The sequence below is a fragment of the Cyanistes caeruleus genome, chromosome 7 (genome assembly GCF_971803275.1).
Source record: "Cyanistes caeruleus chromosome 7, bCyaCae1.hap1.1, whole genome shotgun sequence".
Taxonomy (NCBI): domain Eukaryota; kingdom Metazoa; phylum Chordata; class Aves; order Passeriformes; family Paridae; genus Cyanistes; species Cyanistes caeruleus.
The window spans coordinates 34,133,655-34,161,562 of NC_141707.1; the positions used below are offsets into that span (position 1 = coordinate 34,133,655).

Below are 27,908 nucleotides of genomic sequence, written 5' to 3' on the forward strand. Positions count from 1 at the left end.
ATAGGAAGGGTGAAGTATCATGTTTGATTTCAACAGTTTGTAAGTGTGAGTAGCAGTGAAAATAATTTCACAGCTATATCATATGTATCACCTAATAACAATTAAACACCTTTTTATTCTTATGTCTACATTGCTTATTATTGTTTCCTAGCAGTTTTTTGCTGTGAAATTACCAAAATATGTGAAATTCAAATAGCTAAATTTTGCAAAAAGCTTTATTTCTGTTAGCAGGTGAACGCTGAATAATCTGCAAGATGTAACATACCTGGTTATCTTTAGGCTGGTATTGTGAGCTTAATTCTTAAATATTAATCAACACTGACTACAGAGAGTACTAACATTGACTACAAAACCAAAGCAAACTGGACCAGAATCTGATTTTGCAATTTCATCTAAGCCTATGATAGTTTGTTTGTCTCATATTTCCTTTTACATCTTGCTAGTCACTAACATATACATATCCAAATTTTGCTTTAATTTAGCTCGCATGTCTACACATATATAATTTTTTATGCTCTTAAAAGTGTGCTGATAGTGAAGCAGCTCTTTTAAAATTTAATTATTGAATTACTTTCAGGTCCTGTAAGATTTTGTATTAGAGTGTAAAGATTCTGATAACTATGAAACTAAGATTCCACCACCTCACTGCATTTTAGGACATTTCTTAAGGTCTTGCAAACTTTGGTTTTCCTTCTTCCCTTTTTCATTTTGACAGGCTAGTTTCAGGCTCCATCCCACTTCTCCATCTGTAGTTCTTCACTTCGTTCTCTCTGCCTCCTCTGTTCCTCCATATTTTAGGTTGTTTTGGTTTTTGGGGGGGTTTTATGGTTTGTTTTTTGTTTTGGTTTGGTTTAGTTTTTCTTTTTTTTTTTTTGCTTCGCCTGTCTTACAGTTCAGGAAGAGGCTGTGTAAGTGCCCGTGTCTCCGGAGCAAGCCGTGCTCCAGCAGAGCTGTGCTGCCATTCCCTCCTCAGGTCGATGTCTGGAACAGCCGCCGCCGCTCCCGCTGCCCGGGAGCCGCGGGGGGATGGCAGGAGCCGGGCTTAGCAGCCCGCTCTGGCTCTTCCCCGCTGTGCCGAGCGCTCCCTCCCAGTCCCCGTTCCCCGGGCAGGAGCCGGGAGCGGGGCTTCCCGGCGGGACACGGAGCGGAGCCCTGGGCTGCAGACGGGATGGGAACGGGCATGGAGACGGGGATAGGGATGAGGATGCCGACGAGGAAGGGGACAGTGATTTGGCCTGGGATGGAGATGGGGATGGGTGCGGTGAAAGGAACGCTGATAGGAACGGGGTCGGTGATGGCAATGGGGACGGGGATAGGGATCGGAAAGGGGATGGGGATGGTAATGGTGACAGTGGTGGGGACCGGGATATGGACGGGGATGGTGACTGTGGTGGGGACCGGGATATGGACAGGGATGATGACTGTGGTGGGGACGGGGATATGGACAGGGATGATGACTGTGGTGGGGACGGGGATATGGACAGGGATGATGACTGTGGTGGGGACGGGGATATGGACGGGGATGATGACTGTGGTGGGGACAGCGATGTCTCCGCCGCTGCCCCTCCCGCAGCCGGGCGGGGGGCGGGCGGCAGGACAGGGCTGTGGAGCTGCTGGCCGAGCGGGTCGATGGGGCCGGGCCGCAGGCGGGGCGGGCGGGGCGGTCGCTCGCGGGCTCGGGGATGGATTGCGGGTGTCCGGCGCGGGCGGGCGGTGCCGCCGCCGGACGGAGCGCGGGGGGCGCCGGGCCCGGCGCGGCCTCAGGTACCGGGAACGGGAGCGGGGCCGGGAACGGGCGGGTTCCGCCGCTGCCGGCGATACCGCGGGCGAGAGGCCCCGCAGGGCTGAGCGGGGCCGGGCTCGGGAGGGAACTTTGTCCCTTCGCGCGGGAGGGGTGCCGTGCCCGCCCGGGCCGGGGGTATGCGAGTGCCCCGTGTCCCGCCGCCCCTCGGCCCCGTCCGCCCGTGACAGCCGTGTGGGGAACGCGCTCGCCGCTTCTCTCCTCCAGGGAAGCTCCAGGGGAGCTCCCCTGGCCGGGCCGGGCTGTGTGCAGGGGTTCCTCTGTCCCCGGAGCGAGCCCGTAGCAGCAGCAGCAGTGCGGGAAGTGATTGTGCCCCAGGGCTCGGCACTGGCGAGGCCACGCCTCGGGTGCCGTGTCCTGTTCTGGGCTCTCGCTGCAGGAAACACATGCAGGCACTGGAGCGTGTCCGGAGAAGGACAGCGGAGCTGCTGAAGGGTGTGGAGCACAAGTCCTTTAAGGCTCAGTGTCTGAGGGAGCTGACGGAGTTTAGCCTGGAGTAAAGGAGGCTTTGGGGAGACCTTATTGCTCTCCACAACCCCCTGACAGGAGCCAGGTGGGTTCGAGCTCCCCGGCAGCAGTGACAGGACAAGAGGACACAGTGTTAAGCTGCGCCAGGGGAGGTTCAGGATGGACATTTGCAAGAATTTCTTTACAGAAGGGGTGATTAAACAATGGTTTGGGCTGCCCAGGGAGGTGGTGGAGTTACCGTCCCTTGAGGTGTTTAAGGCGAGACTGTGCCATGGTCTGGTTGACAGGGTGGTGTTTGGCCATGGGTTGGATTCGATGATCTCAGAGCTCTTTTCCAACCTAATTGATTCAGTGTTTCTGAGCTGGCACCACTGTCCTGCCTCGCTGGGGGTGTGAGGGGTATGTGCTTCCCCTGCTTGGGCTGCGGCTCCCTTTCCTTTCCCCTTGCAGTTCCCAGTGTTCTAGGTGCGAGTGCAGCACACTCATTCTTTCTCCCCTGAGGTCCCCAGGGCTGCAGCCGTAAATCTTTTTTCTTAGGCATCCACTTTTCTCTGAGTGCATTTAGAAGACATACTCACTTCCTTCTCATTGTTCCTGCTACTTTTCCCCAAAGATATCTGTCGGCAGGAAGGAGACCCCCCATTCACTCTGAGTGCGGTGATTTCACCGATTTCTACCTTTCGTGGAAGGCTCCAGGCTCAGCTTTCAGCTGCCAGGGTGTCTCTCTGAAAGCTGCCCTGCTGCTTCTTATCAGGGATCTGTGTATGTATATCCTGTGACAAAGCACGATATGTTTAGTCCTTGCACTAGACAAGATTAGATCTGCAGCATGTGAAATGGATGTCATTTGTAATCCTTAGTGATGTTAAACGTGGAGCTACTGGTGGCTGAGAGATTGCTCTATATGTGGTGAAGCTTAGAGAGGCCTTGGCAGCTTGACATGGAGTTTTTTCTCCTAGTGTTGCTGGACAGGAATAACGAGGTCAGTGTCTGTTCTGCTTGTCAGCTTTCACTCTGCAGACCTGAAACTTGGGTGTTTCTAACTCACTGCAGTCGGACTTAAAGTCCAGCAGGGTCACAGCCTTGCTGGGGGTGCTGCAGGATTACTGAGAACTGTGTGCTTGGATAGGCTGGTAGCTGGTAAGCACTCTGAAGTATAAAACAGATTAATACTCTGCACTACTGCTGCTATATGGGAAAATCTGTTTGAAGCATTGTTTCATGAATTTTGAGTAAGTGCTGAATAGGAGGCTTTAATTTGTGAAAACATTCAAATATTCATGCTTTTTTTTATTCCTTAAATAACCAGATCCAGCTGTGCCATGACAGTTTGATAGCATGACTGTTACATACTACCAGATTCCTAAAGCATATTTTTGATTAAGCTAAATTCACCTATTTTCATAATAAAATTAATGTGTTTTCTGTGCCAACTTTGGTCTTGTGTAACTTCCTATGTACATGGGAGCAATGATCTCTACTTGCAGAACTCTGTACTGGCATGCAAAACCTGCTTGCTTTTTTGGATATTTTGTTTCAAAGGTCCTTCAGTAAACTTTCTTTGTGTAAAAATGACAGGGCTGCAGTGAATGTAATAGTCATGTTGCACAAGGTTCACTTTTCCATCTCTTGAATATTCTTGCCTTTGCTCTCATCACATGGTATCCTTTGGATTGGACATCAGAATTGTGTTAGATTAATATTGCTTTAATGTATGCTTACAGATTTTGACATGTAAAGGTAAATAATTTTACTTCCAGGATATTTTTTTTTTTTTTTTCTGGTTAAAGTGAAAGCAGTGTCTCTGTTTCTCTTATCTCAAAAGCAATGTGAAACAAGAATCACCTGATGACAACATGTTAAAAGGGGGAGGAGGTTGTATCCCAGAACTTGTATTGTTGGTGCAGCTGGTATAACTGGAAAAACTAAACCCATTTATTTTGCTTGCAAGCCTTATCTTGATATGTTGTCTTTCAAATTGTATATGAAATACTCTTGAGTAAATACGAGAAAGAATTTCCAGTTGACTTGCTTGCACCATGGCTTGTGACTGAGATGCTGTTCTGTGTCTTTTGGCATTCTTGTTATGTCCATTTTTCTATTTTTTGGTGGTGGAGGGGAGAGACAGGCTGTGTGTTTTCCCTCTGGAACAGTCAGAACAGGAATACTTCTGTTTTGCAATGATTTGGCAATTCTTTGGCCTATAGTGTTCTCTTCCCTGTCAGTGCAGGAAAAGTTTGTGAATTTCATGTGATTTTCTCTTCTTGGGTGAAGCTTTTAATGTGGAAACAATCTGCACAAAGAAGCATTTGATGCTGTTCAAATAAGATTGCTCATGAAGTATCACTGGTGCAGATTTATTTCCTGCCCTCAGAAGCTGCTTGTTGCATGTTCAGAAGAGGAGAGTTGGACAGGCTGCTTAGCCTGTTTGCTTTAGTGCAGTCAGCTGTGTGAGCATGTAGACTACACAGTGAGACTGCTTTTTGTATCTTTTTTATATCATAAATTGAAGTGGTGACTCTTCTTACATGATCTAGGTTACTGCAGCCTTTTAAAATCAAAGTACAGTGTCATGACAAAAAAATCTTTGATGTTTATTTTTCAGAAGATCTTCATGTAATTGGCTGAAAAATGGTTCTGCAAGATGACAGCACCAACTCTTAGACAGTTGGAATGGTAAATAAATAAAAAAAAGAGAATTTAAAATATCTCAGTGATGTGTGCTGTAAATTGTAATGATATTAAGAAATGCCTTTTAAATGAATATTCCTTTAAATGTCTGATTTGAGCTGGTGTATTTAAAGTTACACAATGTGGAAAGTATATTTATTTCCTAATAATGGAAGCAAAGGACAAATATGTTAAAGTTTCAGCTCTATTAATAGAGTAGAATATGATATTTACTTTTAAACTGTAATTTTTGTTGCAGTCTCTGTGTCTTCTGTTGGCTTAAATTTATCATAACTTCTTGCACTTGATTAATTAAATGTTCTGTAAGGATAAAGCCCTGCAATAGTAATGCCAAGGTTGTGGCTTCAGTCCCTGGGCCATTCACTTAGGAGTTGGACTTTATGATCTTTGTGGGTCCCTTCCAACTCAAATATTCTGTGATTTTATGACTAATGACCTTGGTTCAGCATCTACAGTGAGCATTGTCGTTGTGGAGTAGAAGACAGATAATCAGATGCTTTTGTCTTAAAAAATGCATCTTCCAGTTTGTTGGTTTCTTTTAGGCAGTTATGATCATTTGGTAAACAGTGGAACTTGCTGTGTGTAAATGTTGAGTTCAGTGGGGGCTGAACTGTAGGCTTGTGGGGTCCCTTTTTATGGATTACCTCTTAATCTAATAGGTGAAAAGCATGAATTTAGCTATTGCTTCCTGATAACAGTTGATAAACTCTCAGCTATGCTTGACAGGTGATCAAAAGCTAATTTTGGGTAAGCGTTTAATTCTGCCCTTGCTGATACTTCTGTTTGGGACACTAATTTGAGACTCCTTAGCATAGTGTATGACTCCTGATTGATTTGGGATATCCCTAAAACAGAGCTTAGCAACATTTCACATTAATAATAAAAATTCTAGCACTTCTAGGGAATAAAATTTACAGCTCTGTTTTGTATAATGCTTCTTTTCCTAGGTAAGTTTTAGAGTGGATTTTATTAGAGAATCTGAGTTTAAAAATTTTAAAAAACGTTTCATGTAAGATGATGTTTTGTATTAATACAGTAATAATGCTGGATGCATTTAAGGAAAGATACTGGGATTTCACAAGACATAACATGGAGGTACCTTATCTTTCAAGATTATTTGAAGGTCAACAAGCCTATATGTTTTTCCATTACCTTCCCAGTTCTAATGGTTAAATTCTTTGCTTAGGAATGTACACTTAGGAAATAGTGCCTTTCTCTGCAAAGCTTAGAAAATCAGAACTTAACATCATCAGATTCTTGTTCTTCTTGACTACTCTAGTCAATGAATAAGCAAGAAATTTTGTTCTTTGTAATATCAAAAGTAGGTAAGGATCCTGTTCTCTTGCAGTTCAGGGCTGCCCTGCTGGCATTTATGATGCAGACCAATTCTTAAGGTTCTAGATCTGTATGTCCCCAACACTAAGGATTTGAGCTGCAGAAGACACTTGTGGAACTTTTAGACAGTATTTTGCAGAGATAAATGTTTAATATACCTATGCATATGATGTTTCACACTTCGCTCTTTTTTTTTGGTTTTTTTTTAGGAGACTGTCTTCACTTTGACATGAAGCGTGAAGTTCGTTAGTCACCACTTTTGTTTCTTTTTTACAGTTACTGTGGAAGGTAATATGAGAAAAGTCTTGTTCTTGTGTGCTCATTTCTATCAGAGTATATATTGCCCTCAATGTACAGAAGCCAAACTCAGACGTGTGGAGTTATATTTCATTGCAAGTTCATGAATACTGTTAATAAGTGGGACAATGTGTCTGTCTAAAACTTCTTAAAATAGTAGTTTCAATCTGTCTTTGCATTTTTGCATCATATGTGATGTCTTACAGACTTTTAATTATGTCCTAAAACTTAGTCTTTAGGTTTCAGTAGGCTTTTGAATTTCTGCTGAACTTTACAGGCATTTTAATATTGCTGCTTGGTAACTTTTTTAGTCAACTAAAGGTGATCATGCTGCACTTTGTAGTCACCTTTTCTTGATAAGCTTTTTGCCTTGTTAGGGAAGGATCAAGCAAAGGCTGTATTAGGCTACAGGAATGTTAAACAGATACTTGGAAGTCAGATGAGAAAGTAATAGCTGCTCTGACTGCAACATATAAAAAATTTCAACTTCCAAGGCATAATTACTGGCTCTTTATTTAGAATTTTAACATCTACTTCTCAAAGGTACAGAAGAAATGGTGTAAAATGTACATAGACTGTGAATAACTTCATGTGTAACATCTTATCTAAGAAGTGCTGGATGTTTCATCATCCTTTACTTCACTCCTGTTGAAGGATTTTAAAGCAAGGGATTTGTTCAAGCCAAAGCTGAGTACAAGATTAAACAATTGCAGAACATGAATGTTATCTGTGCACCATCTCTGTTCACAGAGTGTGCTTTGAAGCAGCCTGTGGTGAGAACAGCAGAGCTGTAGGTGTGAGGGAGCAGCTGATGTGGAGATGTCCAGTTGATCAGGCTTGCTGCCATTCCCTCCTGTCTCCCCAGCCACCTCTCCCCTCCTGCCTGCAGCACAAACTGCGGGTGGAAGGGTGCTGTGCTTTCTATTTCTAGGATAGTTTCCCACTGTCCATGTGTTGTGCTATAGCCTGACAGGAATGAGATTTCTTCCTTCCAGCTTGTTTGGAGCTCTTCTATGCCCAGCTTCCACATTATGCAAACACAGGAGCAATTTTTAGGCTATACATAATATAACTTCATGTCATCAGCTTGTAGGCTGTTAGTCATAATAAAATGAAGGCAAAGTTTGTAGAGTATAATATGTAGTATCTATTAAACTTATTCCTAAAAGCTGAAAAAACCTTTATAAGCTTTCAAGCTTGAAAACCTTTCTGTTCATTTCCTCAAATTTAAGCTAATATATTTATTTTCTCTCTCTTTGAGAACAAATATTTTCTCCTTCATTCTCAGCAAGTAGAAACTCTAATTCCTTGCTGAGTCTTTGATAACTTTGCCTCTCTCTACTTACAGATTTCTGCTTTCTTTTGTCAGTCCCACCATTTTATCAGAAAAGCAGAGTAATTATCCAGAACTGATGCCCACACATGGAATATATCAGCACAGATTTAGTGGTATAATTATACTTCAGGAACTCTGCTTGTTAATTTTTCTTTTGAAAGAAAAGAAAATTTCCACCATTTAGAAATGGTGGAAAAAATGTCAAGGTTTGAACATGGCAGAGACTGCATAGAGATTTGAGTCAAAGCAGAAAACAGTGTTGTGATGTGCTTGTGCATATCTGGGCATTTAAATCCTTAATCTGTGGAACAGGCTACTCTGGAAAAAAGTAAGGTACCTTCCTCACTCACTCAGGACACTGTTGCACTGTCTCTTGCATAAATAATTTGTAAATCATGAAAAGAAAACGAGTATTTGTATGTTGATTCATAGATACTGTTTGAGGTTATGGTATGCTATACCATGTGTACTTAATGAACTCTTAATTAAATTGGTTCGTAAAATATATATAACTGTATAATATATGTCTTAAAATATATGCAATTACATAAATAAGTGAATGTTAATGATAGAAATAATTGTACATGTCTGACTGACATTCATTAGAGAGTTTGTAAAAGATTTTAGTACAGGAATGAGTCATCAGTCTCTGTCATTTGTTTGAAGCTTTTTAGTAATATAATTGAAAGTTTTCCTAAATTTAGGCCTTCCATAAATTTAGGCCATCCAATGGGCACTTGTCACAAATCTGAATTCCCTTGTAGTAGCATTAATGGATTTTTGATAGATTTTCACTAGAATTGGTTCATGCCTATATTAATAAATTACCAAATAGCAATATATTTTTTTTAATTCAAACAACTGCATGTGTAGTCTACTTTTTAAAGTTTACAATTAATTATTGTTTGTTTCTTGAATCACCTCTTGTTTTGTTTATAATTTACCCAAATGTTTTCCTATGTCTTCTGAAATATTTGTTGAATGCCTCTAAGTTTAAACACATTTCTGACATCTGTCACAACACATCAATTTAATTTATGCTGTCAGATATCTGAACAAGCCAAAATATAGTGGTTTCAAATTTTGCAGAACTTGTAGTATAAATTCCAAAAAGTTTTACCTACTTTTTGCTTACTTCATTACTAAAGCAGTTGATAAATTTTTACAAAGTTGAGATTTACTTTCCAATTGTCCCTAATATCTCTGAAAATTTCCTGACAGATCTGTCAAAGGTCTGCTTTTTAACAACACAGTCATGTGTGTCCTTGCATATTAGGTCCTGTTGGCATAAATGAAACAGTTTCCCACAGTGTTTATTTTTTGTGTGTGTCACTGTAACCTTTTGTGGTTTGTTTGTGTTCCTCTTGCCCAGGTTCCAAATGGTGTGGGTTTTTATCATGAACCGGATGAGCTCCCAGAGCAGTTCATCTGCTCAGCGCAGGCGAATGGCTCTAGGAATCGTCATTCTCCTCCTGGTTGACGTGATCTGGGTGGCCTCTTCAGAGCTCACTTCTGTAAGTACTGTTCCACACATTTTAAAGGGAAAATAAATGAGAAAGATGCAGCAGAAACACGGTTATCAAACACTCTGTGTTTCACCAGCCTGAGTCCACTAAAACTTACAGATAAGTTCAACTCAGTGCCAGTTACTTTTGAGACAGAAGGTGTTATTGATGGCTTTGAAATTAAACAGCATAAACTCATAGCTGTGTACTGTAATCAGGGAGTTAATTTTGTTAATTTTGCCATATCGATTTGAATAATGCCCATATGGTTCCCAAAAATTAGTGAATGAGCTGTAACATGGCAGGCTGAGCGATGTGGTGAATTGTAGTTCAGAGCATCCAGAAGTCCAGGATGAAAGGACTCAGGTCATGGAGTTTAAACCCTGTCATTTCACCTAGTTCATATATTAACCATATTGAAACTGCTGTGGTATTTATTTAATGTTAACTTTTAGAACTTAAAACAGAGCTTTAGCTCTGGAAATGAAAATTGAGTTTCTAATAAATTCCTAAATTCAGTTTTCTGAACTGTCATTAAGTTATGTTCTATATCAGTTTTGAAACTGAGCATATACAGATGTTTGTGCTTATCATGTGATATTAATAAAGCATTTTTTGGAATAAGCTGGAGTCACTCTTGACACTGAAATGTTATTTAGCCAAAGTAAACTCTCTTATTTTGGGAACCAGACTATTCTGGACTGTATATTTACATCTGCTCATTCATTTTGTGAATTCTTACCTATTTGGTAATTTTGGATACTGCAATTATTTTCTTTCCACAGTATGTTTTTACAAGGTACAACAAACCCTTTTTCAGTACATTTGCAAAAACATCCATGTTTGTTCTATACCTCTTGGGATTTATTGTGTGGAAGCCATGGAGGCAACAGTGTACTCGTGGGTTTCGTGGAAGGCATGCAGCTTTTGTAAGTATTATAACTCTGTAGATGTTGTGATATTTATTATTATCCTGTAAGTTATTCCTGTAAGTTTGTACAGGAAAAAACCCCTCAAAATAGAGACTAGAGAAAAGGTTACATATTTGAGATACAAATTGAATCATGCCACAGGAGACATGGCAGCCATAACAGTTATCATGTGAAAGGATGAGAGGCAAGAAAAAACAGTATGAGATGTGTCAGGAGTATGAGATGAGTCAGTAAGAAATGCTCTGCAGGGCCAGACCATTGGTCTCTGCAGCCTGGTTTTGTATCCTGGGCAATTGCAGAGGATAATTCCTCTTAACAAGAGTTTATGAAGCTCACTGTTGGCTCTTGGTTCCCTTTAACTCCCCCCACATCTGTAACCAATGGAATCAGACCTTGAACTTTGTACTGATTTTTAGCACCAACTCCTTTTGTCTCTGGCACAACTGTGAACTGTTTGCTGATTGTTTTGGGAGTTTTAAAGTTATGTTTAGTAAGGTTGGTAGAATTGTCTTTGTTGTTTTAATACTTTTTTTTATATCTTTTATGTGTGAGTGACCTTCTGATGTCCATTCCAGAGTTAGGCATAGTTTGTGCTAGAACCTAAAATTGTTGTTATATAACAGAAATACTGGGGTTTTTTTCCAAGAGATGCTGGGAAGAGCAGTTGTTCTGTGCCAGTGTTTCAAGATGCTGAACAGCAGCACACAGGAAACAGTAAGGCATTTGGCCTGATACTAATCTCACATTAAAAAAAATAATGTGATCCAAGAACATGCTGTTAATCAACATGTCTTTATGGAAAATAGCTAGTGTGAAAGAAACTGTCTTAAAATTTTCTGGTTATGTTAGACTTCACTGATAGTGACAGTTGTAGGCATAACATATTTAAAGTGTTTACATGACTTTTATGTGATTTTTTTGTTTTAAAGGAAAGACAAAACACAAAGAATAGCTAAAAAAATTCTTTTTGTAAAATTCTTGAGTTAACCATATAGAGTGTTTAAAGTTGGCTGATATCTTGATTTAATTTTTGCTAGATCAGCCTTTAATACCAAGTGTTTGTGTGTAATATGGCATGTGTTAGACTTGATGTTGTCCAGAATCTTCATAAGATAATTTAGGAATAAACAGAACTTAGTTTCTTTGCTGACAGTAATGAAATATGAACTGGAATGCAATGAGTAAGAGTGTCCAGTCTGTCACATGTTGTGTGTGGCATTCATGACACTGCTACTGGAATCCCATTATTTTTCCTTTTCAAAAGAACTGTGCAGACAGGACTGCAATGTACTTTTGGAAAATTCCTTCCCCCTCAAGGGGTGTAGTTAAATATTCAACTCTGTAATTATTGCAAGTACCTTTAAAGTGTCTTATGTTTATTAGTCTGGAAAACCCCCCCATTTATATGGTTCTATTTCAATGATTGCTTGGATAAACACTCACACCTTACTTTTAATTCTCTTCCACATTAGAGGCTTTGTTTAATTGGTTTGCTACCATCATGGTAGAACAGCAAGCTGCAGTTCAGGGAATATGGGTTTGGTAAGGTGCAGAAAGGAGGAGGGAAAGGAACTTTGCCTCTATGAAATGAAGAAAGAAGCAGCTTGTTGTTAATAGATGCACAATCATTTAGTGGGGATTGTGTCCTTAAGACTGAATTTTGCAGGTTTTCTGTATCTAAGAGCCTCATCCTGTGTTCATACCTGGGTAGTTGAATTCAGTGGGGCTCAAGAGGTATGAGGAAGTACTGAAATTATTTACTGAATTTGTAAGTCCTCTTGGTACTGGGGAGGAGGGCTGAGAGGAGAGAGAATTGTGACAGAATTATGAAAAAAGTAATAAAAAAACCTTACTCTTCAAAAATTTTAGTTGCTAATAACTTTGCCTTGGTAGTTTATTACATTAAAATTTCTGTAATTAGTTTGCAGATGCTGAAGGTTATTTTGCTGCTTGTACAACAGATACCACTGTGAACAGTTCTCTGGTAAGTCCCTTAATTTATGAAAGTCAATGCTTTACAATACCATGGCACAACTATCTTGACTTACTGTTTATAAAATAAGGCAGTTTCAAGCGTAATTGGTTTTGTCTAAGGAGATTTGTAACTTAAATACTTCTATGTTACTAATAAGTGCTGCAAGAAATGGTATTGCTTACTATAAGAAATACAGGTTCTCAGCTCAATAAAGCACTTGAATGTTTCTGCAGTAGTTTGTCAAAGAAATATTATCTTGTGCAGATGAAACCTTTACATATTCAACTCAGTACCATCTCTGTGATAGAGTGGGGAAAGCAATTGAGTATTGCAAATTACTCTATGGATATTTTATACAGAATTACTTGGAGTGACATTTTTTCAAATGTATTCTTAATTTAATTTTTCAGGGATTTTTAACTTTATCTATCTGTATTTAAGAATAAAATCTTCTTGACCTTCTCAATTCATTAAGATCATGTGACTCTAGAAACTTGGGCAATTCTGCATTAATTTAAACATCCACCAAAGCTCTTGTCCTAAACAAGCTTTATAAAAATCCAACTACCAGATCTATTTCATGACTTCACTTTTACATAGTTTATTAATTTAATCTAAACAAATAGCTTAAAACTTGTCTTGTTAGCAGAAGTTTTACTTACTTGAAATGCTTCTAAGTACTTTATATATGGCAGATATTTCCTAAAGGTTTTTGATATTTATGTCTAGAGAAGAAAACAAGGAGTTTAGGGTCATGGGAAGAAAATGAGTACATTAATTATTGTACATATGTTTATGTTTCTACATGGAATATTCATGTTTGTACATACGTATTTCATGTTTCTAGTTTATAATTTGGACAGAAACTATAGCTAATGAAATATCTGCGATGTTGATAACTTAGTTTGTAATTTTAGGTCAGTAGGTGTGAGTTTTCTGGCCATAAGTTTTGTGCTTATGAGGATACACCGAAAAGAGCACAGTTCTCTTTTAGTACTCTGTTTTACATATATTGTATGCATGAATTGTGACAAGTCTATCCACTGTGTGCAGACCTTCTTTAAGTCTGATTCTCTTACTATTTGCCAAGCTTTTCTTTATGTAGTTTTTTCTAATTTGATAAATAAATTCTACTGGTTAAAATTTAAATATCCTGCTTAACTGTATTTTACTTATACTGATTCATTGCAGAGTGAACCTTTATATGTTCCTGTAAAGTTTCATGATTTGCCAACTGAAAAAAATGGCAGTAATAGTAGTGATGCAGAGAAAAGTGAGTAAAGACTTTTGGAATGCTGTAATATTAGTTCTTTGGTGAAGGAGTTACTTTTCCCTATGTTTGGTATAACTGCTGTCATGTTGCAGGACTTGCTTCCCCTTCCCCCCCTCCTTTATTTTTATTTTCCTTTTTTCTCCTTTCTGAATGAATTGCAGTCTCATATATTTACTTTCAGGTAGAGAAAACATAGGCCTGTCATTCAGTTTACCTTTCTTGGTCACTACAGATGCAGCCTATGTTTATCTCAAGGGACCAACTGGGTTCAGTACTTGTGATTCTTTCCTTCTGGGCTTGTAAGACCAGCAGCAGTGAGTCAGCCTCTGGAAAAACAAGCTATTGTCCTTTTTAGAGCAGGAGCAAAGCAAAGTAAGAATTTTAACAGTCTATGTGCATTCTGGTTTTATTTAAACCTCACTATCTTGTGATAGTACCTGAAACAGGCCTAACTGTCCCAGACAGTTGTAGAAAAGTTGGCTTTAAAACATCCAGTTAGCCAATCCTCAGCAAAAGAGTCCCTTCTTATCAAAGGGAAAGCTCTCTTAATTTCTACATAGCACTTATTAGGAACCACTTCAGTAGGTTCTGCTTCTGGGGGCAACATGCACCAATCACTTCAGAATTGTGCCAGCTGCAGCTTTCTCTTTACTTTTTTGTAAGGAATTAGGTATTGTTTCACATTGCTTTAGGCTAATATTTGCTTGTAGTGTTTAGTGTAATGTTATCTTTATGAAGGAAGGTAATTATACTAAAATAACCTCCTAAATAAAACCTGATCCCAGTTTGCAAGATTAGAGAGTGGATTTCAAAAGGGCAAGTGACTTTATGGTCTCTGCTAAGCTTTGAGATCTGTTTGGTTTCAATGTTGTGAATGAAACATTGTCCTTGCAGTTAGGTATAGTTGTGTGCAGGTTTTGGCTGTTTGGCTATTAGACAATTGAAGAAAATCTTATATATTAAATGGTTTTTAAGAAGGAATAATTCCTATCTAAAAATGCATTGCTACATTTTGGTGGAATTTTTGACAGGGAGCAGGGATGCTGCTTTTCAGTGAGGTTTTCCTGGGTGAACAACTTACTGATTGAAAAGAGTAATTAATTGTGCTTTGTCTTATTAGTGGCCTCTTGAATAGCAAAATATTAGTTTAATAAATCATGGTGACATGTCTTCTATTTGGATAAGAACCTGTTATTTGTGCAGTATTGTAATCAAAGGTGTGTTACAACATCATAGATTTATTTGCATATTGTGCTGGCTCAAAATGTATAATAATAATATGAATCTTTTTTTATTTTTCTTTTTTTTTTATCCTCCTCTCAAGCACCCAAAAAGCCTCGTGTGAGGTTCAGTAACATCATGGAGATCCGGCAGCTCCCATCAAGCCATGCTTTGGAGGCAAAGCTGTCCCGCATGTCTTATCCAACAGTGAAGGAGCAGGAATCAATCTTAAAAACTGTAGGAAAACTCACTGCAAGCCAAGTAGCAAAAATCAGCTTTTTCTTTTGCTTTGTGGTATGTGCTTCATTCTCTCAGAAAACTTAAGTAAAGATGCATTTAAAACTTGTGTAGTAATAGTGAATAAATATTGAGATTACTTGTATTATTTAAACCTTATTTTATAAATGTACCATAAGAAATAAAGCTTTCCCTGTGCTTGACATGGATGGGTAAGATTTAATCATGAATTGGCTGGTAGATGCTGTTGCTGCATTATGCCTCAGTTCTGGGGTGAGAGAGAGATTCCAGTGGCAGGATTTTTGAGACAGAAAAATGTAGAGGGCAGACCAGTGATACCTTTTCCAGAAGCACCTTTACTAATACTGCTAAATGGATTCTCTGTAGTGTGGGCTCATCACAGCTTTTCCTCAGGAAGTAGAGCTCTTTAAACAACACTACTATTATTATTATTGTTGTTATTACTATTATTATTATTATCAACAATAATAATACCACTGATGTATGTACCAGAAAATAGCAGTGTAATTTTTTCTGGGGAAGTGTCCTCATGTCCAAAACAAACCCTGTTTATTCTGTTCATGGGTGCTACTGGAGTGTACATGAATTTTCTTCTTGGACTTTCTGAGTATTTCTTCATAAGACTAGAGAGTGGTTACTTCCCTTAGAATATTAATGTCTATTACTATCTTATTAATGAGATCTCAATCAGGAAGTGAGAAAACACTTGCCATTTTATTTCTTTATGGAGGAATTAAGAAATATTTTTTAGGCATTGAATGTAAGAGATGCTTGTTTTTAACAGTGCAGATATGTGCTGGCTGGTCTGTCTTAAGGACTCTAAAAAAACCTTATTAGGCTGACTAATGTCACATGCATTACTGAAATTTCTTTGCAGCCCTTGTGCAGTTATCATCTTGAAGCACTCCAAAATAAGTTAAAAGTACCTTTAGTTACTACAGACTAGCTATTAAAATGTCATTTTAATTCTTTTTAAGTTCTGAAGTATGTTATTTCGTTGTTAAACACGTACTTGAATGTGGTTGGTTTGAGCCAATTCTAAGTTTGCTGCTGTCTTAAAATGTGCCTTCCACTTCAATAGAAGTTAGAAATCTCTTTAAGCTAAAAATCTAGTTCTAATTTTATTTTTGGTTAAATAATTGATTTTTTTCCTTAAAGCAGGATTTTATTGCACTGAGAAGCTTAAGCTCTGTTATTGCTACCCATATAATAACAAAATTATTTTTCTTTTTCCCCAGTGGTTCTTGGCAAATTTCTCATACCAAGAAGCTCTGTCAGATACCCAAGTTGCCATAGTTAATATCTTGTCATCAACCTCTGGTAAGTTTTATTTACACCACCAGGTATGCATTATAAGGCTGTTTATAAGATAAAAATCTCATTGCAGTGGATTTGTGTAACATTTTTATCTGTGGATTTGATCTAAAGGCATTGAATATGTGTGTTGATAAAATTCATTTTGTATTTGCAGAGGTTTTTTAGGGTATCTTCATGATTCCACTGCTTTTTGTGTGTACTTCTGCAGTTATATCTGTATATTAAAGAAATATATTTAGAGTGTAATAGCTTTGAAGCTGTGTAGTTTTCTGAGCAAACTACTGGCAAAACTTCATTGTATAAACTCTCTGAATTTCTCTTGCAGGGCTTTTTACATTAATCTTAGCTGCAGTCTTTCCCAGTAACAGTGGAGATCGGTTTACCCTGTCCAAATTATTAGCTGTTATTTTAAGGTAAGAAAATGGGAGGGAACATTTGGTCCAAAGCTCCCTGGTACAGTGGAGGACAGCTGTATCTGTGGTATCTGTGACAATAAATGATACTTATCACTTTATAAAAATCCTTGTTCCACAGATGAATTGAGCAACTGAATTAAGTATTTTTAAATACTTCATATCATATCAAGCATTTCCAAATCTCATTCTCCTGTAGGAAATTAGATTAACTTCTGTTGGAAATAGATGAACTTATTTTCTTCTTGTTTATTTGTGGTTTATTTTTGTGTAAGTGGTGAAAAAGGAAGAGATTTGACACTCAGTATTGTCAGCCTGTTCCATTAAATGCCTGGTGCATTGTTCTGGGAAGTTCTAAGTGGTGTTGGTTGGTTTTAACCTTGGATTATGCCTTAGCAGTTGAGAACTCCTTTTGACTTTCCAGAAGTCGGTTTTGGTTAACTAAAAATGCCTAAACATAGAACAGTGTATTTGTTTTTCTCTTTCTTTTATCTGTTTTTGTAAAGAAATTCCTGAGTTCAAGCAACATTTTGCATTTCTTCTTTTTTTGCTAGCATTGGTGGTGTGGTACTTGTTAACCTTTCTGGATCTGAAAAATCTGCTGGAAAAGATACAATAGGTATTTACTTATGAGTTTTAATCCTGGAATATGCAGTGCTCAGTACCATCTTCTGACAGTACTAAGTAGTCATATAGCAAGCTCTGTATCTCTTATTCATGTAACTTGTCTCAATCTGGTCTTTTTAGTTTCAACTTCTAAAACTTGCCATTTATGATAATTTTCCACCCTATGCATATATTGGGAAAGTATTTACATTTTAGAGCTCTCTCCATTTTCCCATGGTTTTCATTTAGTAATGATTTCTGTAATCAACAGAGGTTTAGGAGAGTTGATCCTACTGTGTATAACATGTTTGGCATATCTCAAGGGAGTATTTTTTCAATTTTTCCAGGTTCCCTTTGGTCTCTTGTAGGAGCAATGCTGTATGCTGTCTACATAGTCATGATAAAAAGGAAAGTAGATAGAGAAGATAAACTTGACATACCAATGTTCTTTGGTAAGACCAAAAGTAACTCTGTTGAAAGTTTTAATTCAATCTGTGATTAAATGATTTGCTTTCAGGCACTGAGCTGTGTCTGAGTGATGAAGAGGCTTAGAAAAGCCAAGGAAGTAGAAAAAGCCTCTTACTCCCATGGTTATGAGTCCTTTAGAGACTGATTGTGTCAATTGTTTCTTGTTTAGAGCCTTAACAATGAGAGGACCTTCCTGTAGGTATGCAGATAGCCCCAGTGACTTCATGAGATTTCTAATTTTTTATTTTCTTTTCCATTTCAAACTTGTAAATATCCGATGCAAATTTAGTTTGTGAATTTCAGGTTAAATTTAATACATTTGTTTCCTTTGAAAGATTTAAAATATTGCTTCTTGGTTGCTTTTCTATATGCGCATTATCAAAATAGCAGATTTTAGCTGAGATTTTGGTTATGTTGAAGAATATTTATTGTGATTTATTTAATACTGTTTTTATATTCAGGTTTTGTGGGACTGTTTAATCTGTTGCTGCTGTGGCCAGGGTTCTTCTTGCTTCACTATACTGGGTTTGAAGCATTTGAGTTTCCCAATAAACTGATATGGATGTGCATTGTCATAAATGGCCTTATTGGAACAGTTTTGTCAGAGTTCCTCTGGCTGTGGTATGTACTCCATATATTTAGTATATTTCACATGAATTATCTTTCCTCTGTTCCCAGGTGTTGAGATGTAAAATTACCTAGATGGGGGGTTCCTCCTTCCTCCTTCCTGTGCAGTTTTGGCATTGTATCACAATGTCCTGTTGAGACAACAGTGAATTTCAAAAAGTAGCAGATGTGTGCTTGTAGTTATAAAAATCCTGTGTGCTTAGCCTGTTCCAGAATTAACATTTGGAGACAAAGAGGCTTTGTGCAACAGAGTTGCAGTAGCAAAAGGAGAGTAAGAATTCTGTTGTAACAGTTCTGTAAAAATACTGCAACAAAAGATGAAGGTGGATGAGATGGAGTTCCACAAAAACACTTTGTTTTTTTAGGGGGGGTGTGGATTTTTGTTTTGTTTTTTTCAAGTTTAAAGTTACATATGAATTTTAATAATTTTTTTTGTTTATTTACAAAATAAACAAAACAAATAAAAAAAAATTTTTTTTGTTTATTATTTATTGTTACACCAGACAGGTGTAAATACATTGTAGCATATGTCCCTTTGTAGTTGAACTTGTTGTTGATAGAATAATTTTGTGATTATATCTAAGACTGCAGCTCATTATCAGTGTAATTTTATCATAGGTAGAATAACAAACAAACACTGTCTTTTGTCCCAAAATCAAGTACTAGTGTAGGGTTAAGTAGATGGGCATGTGCAGACCTTTTTACATATGTGATATTTGTTTAATTACTCAGAATGATATTCCAGTCAATTAAAGAGCTAGTTTTACTTCCAATTCCTTTTCTCTAGAGCTCTGGATTGGGGCTAATTACAGAGTTTGTGCTGATATTATTCTTTTCCAGTCCAGTGTGCTATTGGTATAGTCTTCTAGACTTTTTTTGGAAGTAAATAATATAATTTAACTTTACTTGCTTACTCTACCCAACCACATATTACCAACTAAATAATGTAGGGATAGATGTGACTCTTTGGGGTTTTTTTAACCTGCTGATGAATTTTTATTGGCTTCTGAATTGGATTTATTAATTTACAGTTTTCTGTGGACAGGTTGGTTGTAATTCAGAAGCAGTTTCTTATGCTTAGAGAATCATAGTATGGAAACAAAATGCAGATTTTTATAGATGAAGTTACTACATGTGAAATAGGGAAATTTCCATCATCTCAAAAGATTGGTATGGGAATTAAACCTCAGCACAGAAGACATCCATTGTCTAGTTAAGAATTCTGTGCACTTTCACAGATTTATGATGGAGTGTGATGGTGTGGGTTAATTTTTGATTGTTAAGCAGTAACTAACAGTTCTTCAAATGCCTTCCTCATTTGATGTATTGCTTTGCTTGTCTTTTAAGTAAGACATTATTAAAATAATTACTTATTGTCATTAAAGTGTATAATTGTTATTATTTTGTTGTGTTTTAGGGGCTGCTTTCTTACCTCATCACTGATAGGCACACTTGCCCTGAGCCTTACAATACCTCTGTCCATAATAGCTGACATGTGCATGCAAAAGGTAAGGTACTACTAAATTTTGATTATTGTTTACTGAATTTCTCCTGGTTAATTTTTTTATATGCTTGTACTTGTTTATGGGGTACAAGAAATTAGTCAAGTTTTGCACTTGGAATATTTCCAGACAAAAAGAGGCCTTGCTGTTAAGTGTTTTCACAAGCAAAGTGTAAATTTGCAATGAGCACCTTTAGACTTCAGAAAGTTTGTGCATGTAAAAATTGGGTAAAAAACCCCAAGCACAACTTCCATTCTGCTTTTATTTCATACCAGTGTGGATTTTGCAAAATAAGTCAGGAAAATAAAAGGATAAATATAAGAAAAGTCAAAAAGAGTTAGACCCTGAATAATACTTCTGTAATGTATATGTGATAGGCAGTATGTTTTCTATTAGTCTTACCTGCATATTCCAGCATGGAAATAGAGCAAACACTGCAGTGATTCCAACAATAATGATACATTTGTTGGTAAGACAATTGTATTTGGGTTGCTCTTAAAGCATCTGCAATCCACAGTAGAGACATAAATTGTTATGGGATGGTAAATAACTTGTGATAACTGTAAAGGAAACAAGGAATAAAATATCTGTAGACTCCTCCCCCAAAATTCACTTTCATGAGGTCAATATATGTGAGCTAATGCTGGTAGTGAAAAAGGTGTGCATATATATATATATATATATATATAGTTACATATACCAATATATGAAAATTTGAAGTTGTCTTCTGAAGTGATTCATGTAAACTTTCTTTTGGGATGCAGTGAAAAATGCACTATGCTTTTCTAATTCCCAGTAAACTGCATAATCTCTAGGCTGTTTGTTCTGAATAAACACAGAGTCCTGATCTTGTAAAATTAATTTATTCTTTGTGTACTAATGCAACATGGAGGCATTTCATATAGCAGAAACATCTCCAAACCTCTGTTGGATGACTTTCAGCTGATGTTAGTAACAAAAGGTGAATTACCTTTTTAACTTTTAATGGCATGGTAATTATGCAATGCTCATAATTACTAACTTTCTGTATTATTTATTTTTCTGTAATTTTCTAACATAAACTTGAATCTTAGGAAATTGCAGCCAGGTTTCTAACAACTAATTCCTTTTGGCAACTTATATATTCTGAATTTCATTAGAAATCAGTTAGCATTAGAAATTAGAAATCAGTTAGCAAACATAGGACTTAACAATTGCAGTTGATGAGATCTTTGAGGAGGATCATCAGTACCAAGTACCAAAGCTGAATCTGCTTTCTCCAAAGTCTTCAGTTTTGGATCTTTTCTGCACACAGTTGGGGCCATGCCCACAGCTCATAGCTCTGTCATCCTGCAAGGCAGGTCCCAGGCTCTTCCTGTCCCTGAGCTCTTGGTTTGGACTTACAGAACCATGGAATGGTTTGGGTTGGAATGGACTTCAAAGATCATTAGTTTCCAGCCCATGAATGTCTAGGAAACTTTCTCCTTGGTACCAGAGACACAGCTGGAAACCTAAAACTGAGGCTATTTGGAAACAGCAGTCTTCATTCAGCTCCCAGTGTAAACAGAATGTTGCATTGTAAAGAATGGATCAGTGGGAACAGGTTATGCAGTTCTTAGAAGGAGCAATAACTACAGAAATGGTACCAGATAAGTCACACTGTTTAAAATAACTCAAACTGCGTCTCAAATTTAAAGTAATAATCATTCCAAATATACAGTATGTCAATTCTTTATTAAGCTATCGAGTGAATGATGTTTGTGTTTCGATTCCAGGTGCAGTTTTCCTGGTTATTTTTTGCAGGAGCAGTACCTGTATTTTTTTCATTTTTCATTGCAACTCTCTTGTGTCACTATAACAACTGGGATCCAGTGATGGTGGGAATCAGAAGAATTTTTGCCTTTATTTGTAGAAAACATCGAATTCAGAGGTAGGGCAGTCACAAACTATAATTCTGTCTCTTTAGCCCTTCCAATATCTTGTACTCTTTTATAAGGCACAATACTCACACTCTGTTTATTTTCACCTGATTTTATATTTAGGTGTACAAATTTCTTAATAGCAATAGTTACCAATCCATTGATTAACTTATGTAATGCTCAGAAAAAGGAAAGATGTGACATCTGTTTACCTTTTAAAAGAAGTTTCCTAGTGTTTGTCAGAATTTTTTTCTCCTTAATGCATCTATGATAATTTATGTACCCAGCACATGCACTGAAAATTGTGCAACCTTGAGTACATTTCATATACTTATGAAGTCTTTGCATGTTTCTGATGGGTAAAGTTCAAACAGCTGAATGCTTGGTGCTTATGTTGGCTTCATAACAAGCAGTTTAATATTACTGTATGACTATAAATAAATATGTTTCTTTAAGAATGCCAGAAGAAAGTGAGCAGTGTGAAAGCCTCATCCCTATGCATAGTGTTTCACAGGATGGAGACAGCTGCTGTTCATAGACACAAGGTAAACCTGTAATAAACCTCAAAGAGTGCATAGAAAGGTGAGGATTGGTTTTCATGGTGGCAGGTGTGTTATGCAAGGACACATTTTTAAAGAGCATGCATTCATTCTTGTTCTGTATTGACAGACAGAATTAAAGTGTATCTTCAAAGTTATTATTACTACTAGCTGCCAAGCATTATTCTCACAGTTCTTGGTCTATGGTTTTGAAATGTAGGTTTTTGCTAAAGACCATTACAAAGTTCATTGAGAGCTGGATGTGAGTCAATACACCAGAAGAGCCATACAACTCCTTGGCATGGGTGATGTTTTGAAGACATCTGAAGTAATTTATTCGCTCTTTAGTGCTGTTGGGGTCTCAGTTTAGGCTACTGCACCTCAGGAAGAACACCAGCCATTTAGGGAAGTTTAAAAAACGTCACCAGACTTTATCATTAGGGGCCCAGAAAGTGGAAAGGAGCCCTTGTGTTTCTGGTTGACAAGAATTAAGTTGGTAAATTCCATTAAATGTTAGGCTAAATAACTCTCATGATAAGCAAAGGGAAAGTGGACTAGAACAGCTAAAGAGTTTGTGAAATATCCTACTTTAAGAGGAGGTTACACAAATCTCTAAAAGGAGCATTACATGGTTTGTCAGTACTAGTTTGGAGCATTAAAGCAGACAGAGTTTAGGACTCTCCTAGCCCTGTGCTTCAGTTTTTTCACTGTGTGCAGAATTACATGAGAAATATATTTTTATTTTCCAATGTTGCTTAAATCTAATAATGAGATTAAAAATATTCTAACTAAAACAATAATTGTGGTGTCTTAAGGCATGGAGTTATTTCCTTTGTTAGTAAGATGGAAACAAATACTTATGCTAATTCCTCTTTTGTAATCCTGAGTTATGTACCCCTTATAATTTTTTTCTTCTTCTTCTTAGTTTAAAAATGGAATGATGCCCAGCGAAGAGACAATCTTCTGGAAAATCCCTAAGGAGTCGTGTTTCAGTGCCTATTCTGAATTTGTAGTAAAAATAAGAAGTTTCAGTTCTTTTGAAACTCTAAACTTTTTTTCTGTCTTGCTTTCATCTGATTTTATAAATGAAGAAATTTACTATATGCCTGTCACCATAGGGAATCTTAGTCCATCTGAGCAACCAACCTGCCTTATAACACTTGAGCTGGTGACATTACTTGACAAAATCAAGAAAGCAAATGCTGTTAAGTGATTTCTTTCTTTTTTTAAGTCACAATTTTGTTAAATGCTGGACAATATTATTTTTTAAAGATACTTTAAAGTGAGTTATGTAAATAAGTTTGCAGGTCATCAAGTCTTACAGGCTTTCAGATGAAAAGCTAAATAGATATGTTACCTGTAGTAGGTACAAATTAAATTTTTTATGTTGTATAAACTATTTGCATATTAATAGATGAAAATAGAAAAATAATTTATTAAGTGCATTCTTATAATTACTGAGGCAGGATCTTTGTATGGTCCTGGAACACTACATATGTAATGTCTTAGGCCATTTGGAGTAGCCTTGTAATGCTAATGGGTGCTGATGTTTAAAAATCAAAAAAACTTGCCCAACAATCAGGAATGCTTAAAATTTCAGTGAATGGTAAAATATTTCTAATTACAATACATTTGGGTATCCATTCTTATACATGTTTTAAAACAGACTGGTTCTGTAACCCATTCTCAATCCCAGCTGTCTCTTAGACATGACCATTTTCAGGTGTAGCTGCCACACTGTGAAAGAGATCAAATTAATTGTGTAAGTTTTCAGTCAGTGGGCTAGCACTACACTAATCTGCTAAGCAATATGAAAAGGAAAGGTGTTTGCATTGATTTTTCTTCCCCCCCCAGCTGTATTAATAAATTTATTCTAAAACTGATAATTATCTTCCTTCCACTGCAGTGTTTTATCCTTTTTAATCCAGAGAAGCTATTATAATTATATTCAGGAATATTTGAAATTAGTCAATGCCATTTTCCAGCTCCTGGCCTATAAGACACTTAGATCAAAGTTAATTTTGGCTTTTGATGGATTTTATTTTTTTATAATGAATGTAAGATTGATTTTTAGCCAGGAGTATTTTCTTCCACATAACGAGGTTATTAATAATGCAGGGTATTTCTACTGTTCCTCCACACAAATACAGAAGGATGACATAGCAGAAATGCCTGTTCATGTTTTGGCACTCAGTAATGATCCTTCCAAAAGCAATTCTGGTCTTTTGGTAATAAAACTGTTAGTTGAGAGGGAATACAGAAAAGCAACTTGCTTAAGCTCTATATTTATAGGAGAATTTGAGCCAGCAGCTGGAATTTAAGAACTGTGTGTAGAGAAGGAAGACAAAATGAACCAGGGGCTATTCTGTTCAAATATTTAACCTTTATCAAATTTTTCCTTCCTGTTTTTAATACTGGATTGCACTACAAACTTTGGTGATCTGAAGCATCTCTTTAAGATGAAATAGTAAATCCTTGGACACTAAAATAAGAATTAAGAAAACTCCAAAATCAACCACAAGAAAATCACAAACCCAAAAAAGACAAGAAAGCCAATTAAATTTCACAATTAAATATTCAAACCCCACAAGTAGAGGGGTCAAAAATGCAGTATTTTGAACTAATTTTATTTTGGTAGAATTTTCAAGCATTTTTTGAGCAGTGAAATTTCCTTAGGTTTTGGATTTGTCCTTTAAAATTATGACTAATTTAGAGAATTATTAAATTTAGAGGGTGTTTGCTTATAACTTCTTTTCAAGAAGTATTGTTAATGCCTACTCACAATAAAAAAAAAAGTCTCTTTTCAGTTAATGAAATGTTTCAATGAATATCTGATACCAGGCATTAACTCCAAATTTGAATCAGCTGGGACTTGTGGCATCAGTGCATTAAGCCTGGACAAACTGAGTTTGCTTTCAGATAGGTAATGACAGTATTTGTAGCAAAATTTTCTGTTATTGCTTTTTGCAATTGGTCATGCAAACAGGATTGGATCTGTAATGTCAAATATGCAGTTGCTAATTATATCTGCCCTTATGTTCATGGCTTAGAGTTAAAGATCATCATAGCCTCCCGTGTATATGACTGTTAATTTGCATTATTCATTAGTTTGAGAGGTTAAGGAAAGAACTACTAAGAGAATATTCTTCTGTCTCTGACCCCAGGAATGTTGAAGAACATTCAGTAAACTCAAAGTCAGGGCTTTCCAAATGTTTTTCTTTTTAACAAAAACTTGTCAGTTGTATTTTTTTTAAATAAGATACAAAATATTTTTATCTTGTGGCACTAGGTAACTTAAGCTGTGTTTTTGCATTAAATTACATTTCTTTAAATAGTAGGAACAAAACAAACTGTCCTTGCTGAAAGGATTTTTAAACAGTGGTGCCCCTGTAGTTACAAGAAATGTGTTACACTGTTAATTACAGAACATATGACATATTAACATTGTTCCTGCATTTAATAGAATGTGATGGAATTTTTTCTACAAAACCTTGTGATTTTTAGTACAATGATATTTTATAAATATAATGTCTGATTTGACATGTAAATTGCATAGCTCTCTAATGGATGCTTGGTAAATGCACAAGAGATTTAGCTTTGATTCTCAGGTACCTCTGACGCAATGGAGACGTGCTGGGTTTTTCCTCCCTGTGACACAACTGGAATGTGAAGGAGCTCTCTCATGAATGCTTTACCTCTGTGTGGTAGCATATATTGTCATTGCTCTTACTGTTTCAATTTGGGAATGTCTTCGTTCTGACTTTCTTCTTGTAAGAACCACATATGCTTTAGAAAAATAATGTTGAGCATTTCTTTGATTGCCACTAGATGGTTAAAGAACTGTGATTACCCAGGCCTGCAAAACAGGAAATGAATACCACGTGTTGCTCTGTCAGTTGAACTAATTCCTGTAATCCTTTGAGACAACCAACGATTTCTTCTGTGCGTGCAATTGAGGTTTTGAGTCTGTTTGGTTTTTATTTTGAAGGAAATCATGATAATTTGGCAAAAGCTACAGAAGCATGCCTTTGCTTTTAGAGTTTTGGTGAGTCTCGCCTAGTTTGATAAAGCAGTGTGCTGCACTTCAGAACAAAGGGAAGAAAGGATTTCAGGGGTTTTTGGCCACTTTATGTTGGGTTTCAGTCACGCTGAAAATGTGTTTGCTACAAGAGACTGCTGCAGATGCGGTGCTGGTTCACCAAGGGATGGAAATACCACATCTGTAACAAAGTCCGGGGCACAGGAATGCTCCTGGAGGCACTGAGGGCTTGCTCTTAGGCTTTTTCAGTCTTCATTGCATCCTGTTCCTTGGCTTCTGGCCTCTGGGAATGCCTGTAAGGGGTGGGGGATGTAGGACAGGACTGGTCAGGGGCTGTAGGACAGGACCGGTGTGGCTGGCCACAGAGCGGTGCTGCAGGGGTGCACACAGACTCAGAAGCTGGCAGCTGAGGCACAGCCTGGGTGTCCCTGTGAGTATTTTGTGGAAATGAGGTGTTAAGCAGGGCTGTTTTTCAACCCAGGGAGCTGCAGGTTATTCTTGGTCTATTCATGGCAGACCTCAGTGGAATGTACTAACAAAACCAGGAAAGCCTGCAAATTGCTTTTCTTGGTGTGTGCTGTAATTGTCATTCCTGTCACAATATTCGTGCCTAGGTACTGCTATTCACAACTGTGATGGCTTTAAGTAAGGTGGCAAAATGATTTATTTGTAATTCTTGGTTCCTTTTCTCTTAGTGTTGAATGTTGTCTTTCCTATTCCCTACTAAAAGATCTTCCTATCTTAGGGAAATTATGTTACTGAGCTAAACTAAGCATTCAGAGGACAGGGAAAACCAGTTAAATTTTGGAGATAGGCTGAGTCTATGGACACACTTTGAATTTCATATGGAAATAGGCCTCAGAAAGGCAGAGTGTAAATGAAGAACTGGCATGCTCAAAAATCAAGAAGCAAAGTGATGTGAGTATCACAATGTTGGGGTTATATGGCTAACTGTAGGATGGTACTTTGAATCAGTTTCCTTTACTTAGGATAAATTTTGAGTTAGTTACCATTTCTGTTCTGGCTGTCACATGTAGTGCCTGCGATTTAATAGTTACAACTCCAGTAGCATTTCTGTGATTCATGAACTGTTGTTATGCATTTCTTTCCCTATCTAATCCACAATTTCATTAATATTGTATTTTGTTTTACATGATCATTGCAGGGCATGATTTCTCAGGGAAATACGGATGATACCATACATTGTGAGACCTGATAACTAATTCCTGCTTTTAAAATCGCTACAAACATTTCCAGGGTTCACTCAAACATTTCACATCATGTAACTTCCATATTGAATTTCCTTAGGCTTATCAGGTAAATTACGATGAGAATGTTAAGAGCATTTAAAGATGTCAATAAAATTTACTCTGCCCAACACTTTGTTACTTTTTGGAGAAACATCTG

The 27,908-nt window shown here is 37.4% G+C and overlaps 1 protein-coding gene across 5 annotated transcripts; it reads left to right on the forward strand.

The window, feature by feature from the left end:
* Positions 1–1,668: 1,668 nt before the first annotated feature.
* Positions 1,669–27,881, forward strand: SLC35F5 (solute carrier family 35 member F5). 5 transcript variants are annotated; one of them, XM_086898602.1, is made up of 19 exons: positions 1,763–2,354; positions 2,883–3,031; positions 3,130–3,251; positions 4,875–4,945; positions 6,505–6,583; positions 9,301–9,442; positions 10,219–10,362; positions 12,287–12,349; positions 13,532–13,613; positions 14,938–15,128; positions 16,331–16,412; positions 16,735–16,822; positions 17,377–17,441; positions 17,776–17,880; positions 18,358–18,517; positions 19,941–20,031; positions 21,780–21,934; positions 22,380–22,468; positions 23,388–27,881. In XM_086898602.1, the coding sequence occupies exons 6-18, from the start codon at positions 9,308–9,310 to the stop codon at positions 22,459–22,461; spliced, it is 1,443 nt and encodes a 480-aa protein (XP_086754728.1). In that variant the 5' UTR covers positions 1,763–2,354; positions 2,883–3,031; positions 3,130–3,251; positions 4,875–4,945; positions 6,505–6,583; positions 9,301–9,307; the 3' UTR covers positions 22,462–22,468; positions 23,388–27,881. The 5 variants fall into 5 exon arrangements, with proteins under 5 accessions (XP_086754725.1, XP_023787131.1, XP_086754728.1 ...); XM_086898599.1 differs by lacking the exons at positions 2,883–3,031; positions 3,130–3,251 and having other exon boundaries at positions 1,669–1,764; XM_023931363.2 differs by lacking the exons at positions 2,883–3,031; positions 3,130–3,251 and having other exon boundaries at positions 1,755–2,354.
* The last annotated feature ends 27 nt before the right edge of the window (positions 27,882–27,908 follow it).

What these genes read in the sequence shown, in the direction of transcription:
- SLC35F5 (XM_086898599.1), top strand. Translation starts at nt 9,308, where the DNA reads ATGGTGTGGGTTTTTATCATGAACCGGATGAGCTCCCAGAGCAGTTCA. An exon ending in TGACATACCAATGTTCTTTG is followed by an intron (nt 17,881 to 18,357) that starts GTAAGACCAAAA and finishes TTTTATATTCAG; the next exon opens with GTTTTGTGGGACTGTTTAAT. An exon ending in AGAAAACATCGAATTCAGAG is followed by an intron (nt 21,935 to 22,379) that starts GTAGGGCAGTCA and finishes TGTTTCTTTAAG; the next exon opens with AATGCCAGAAGAAAGTGAGC.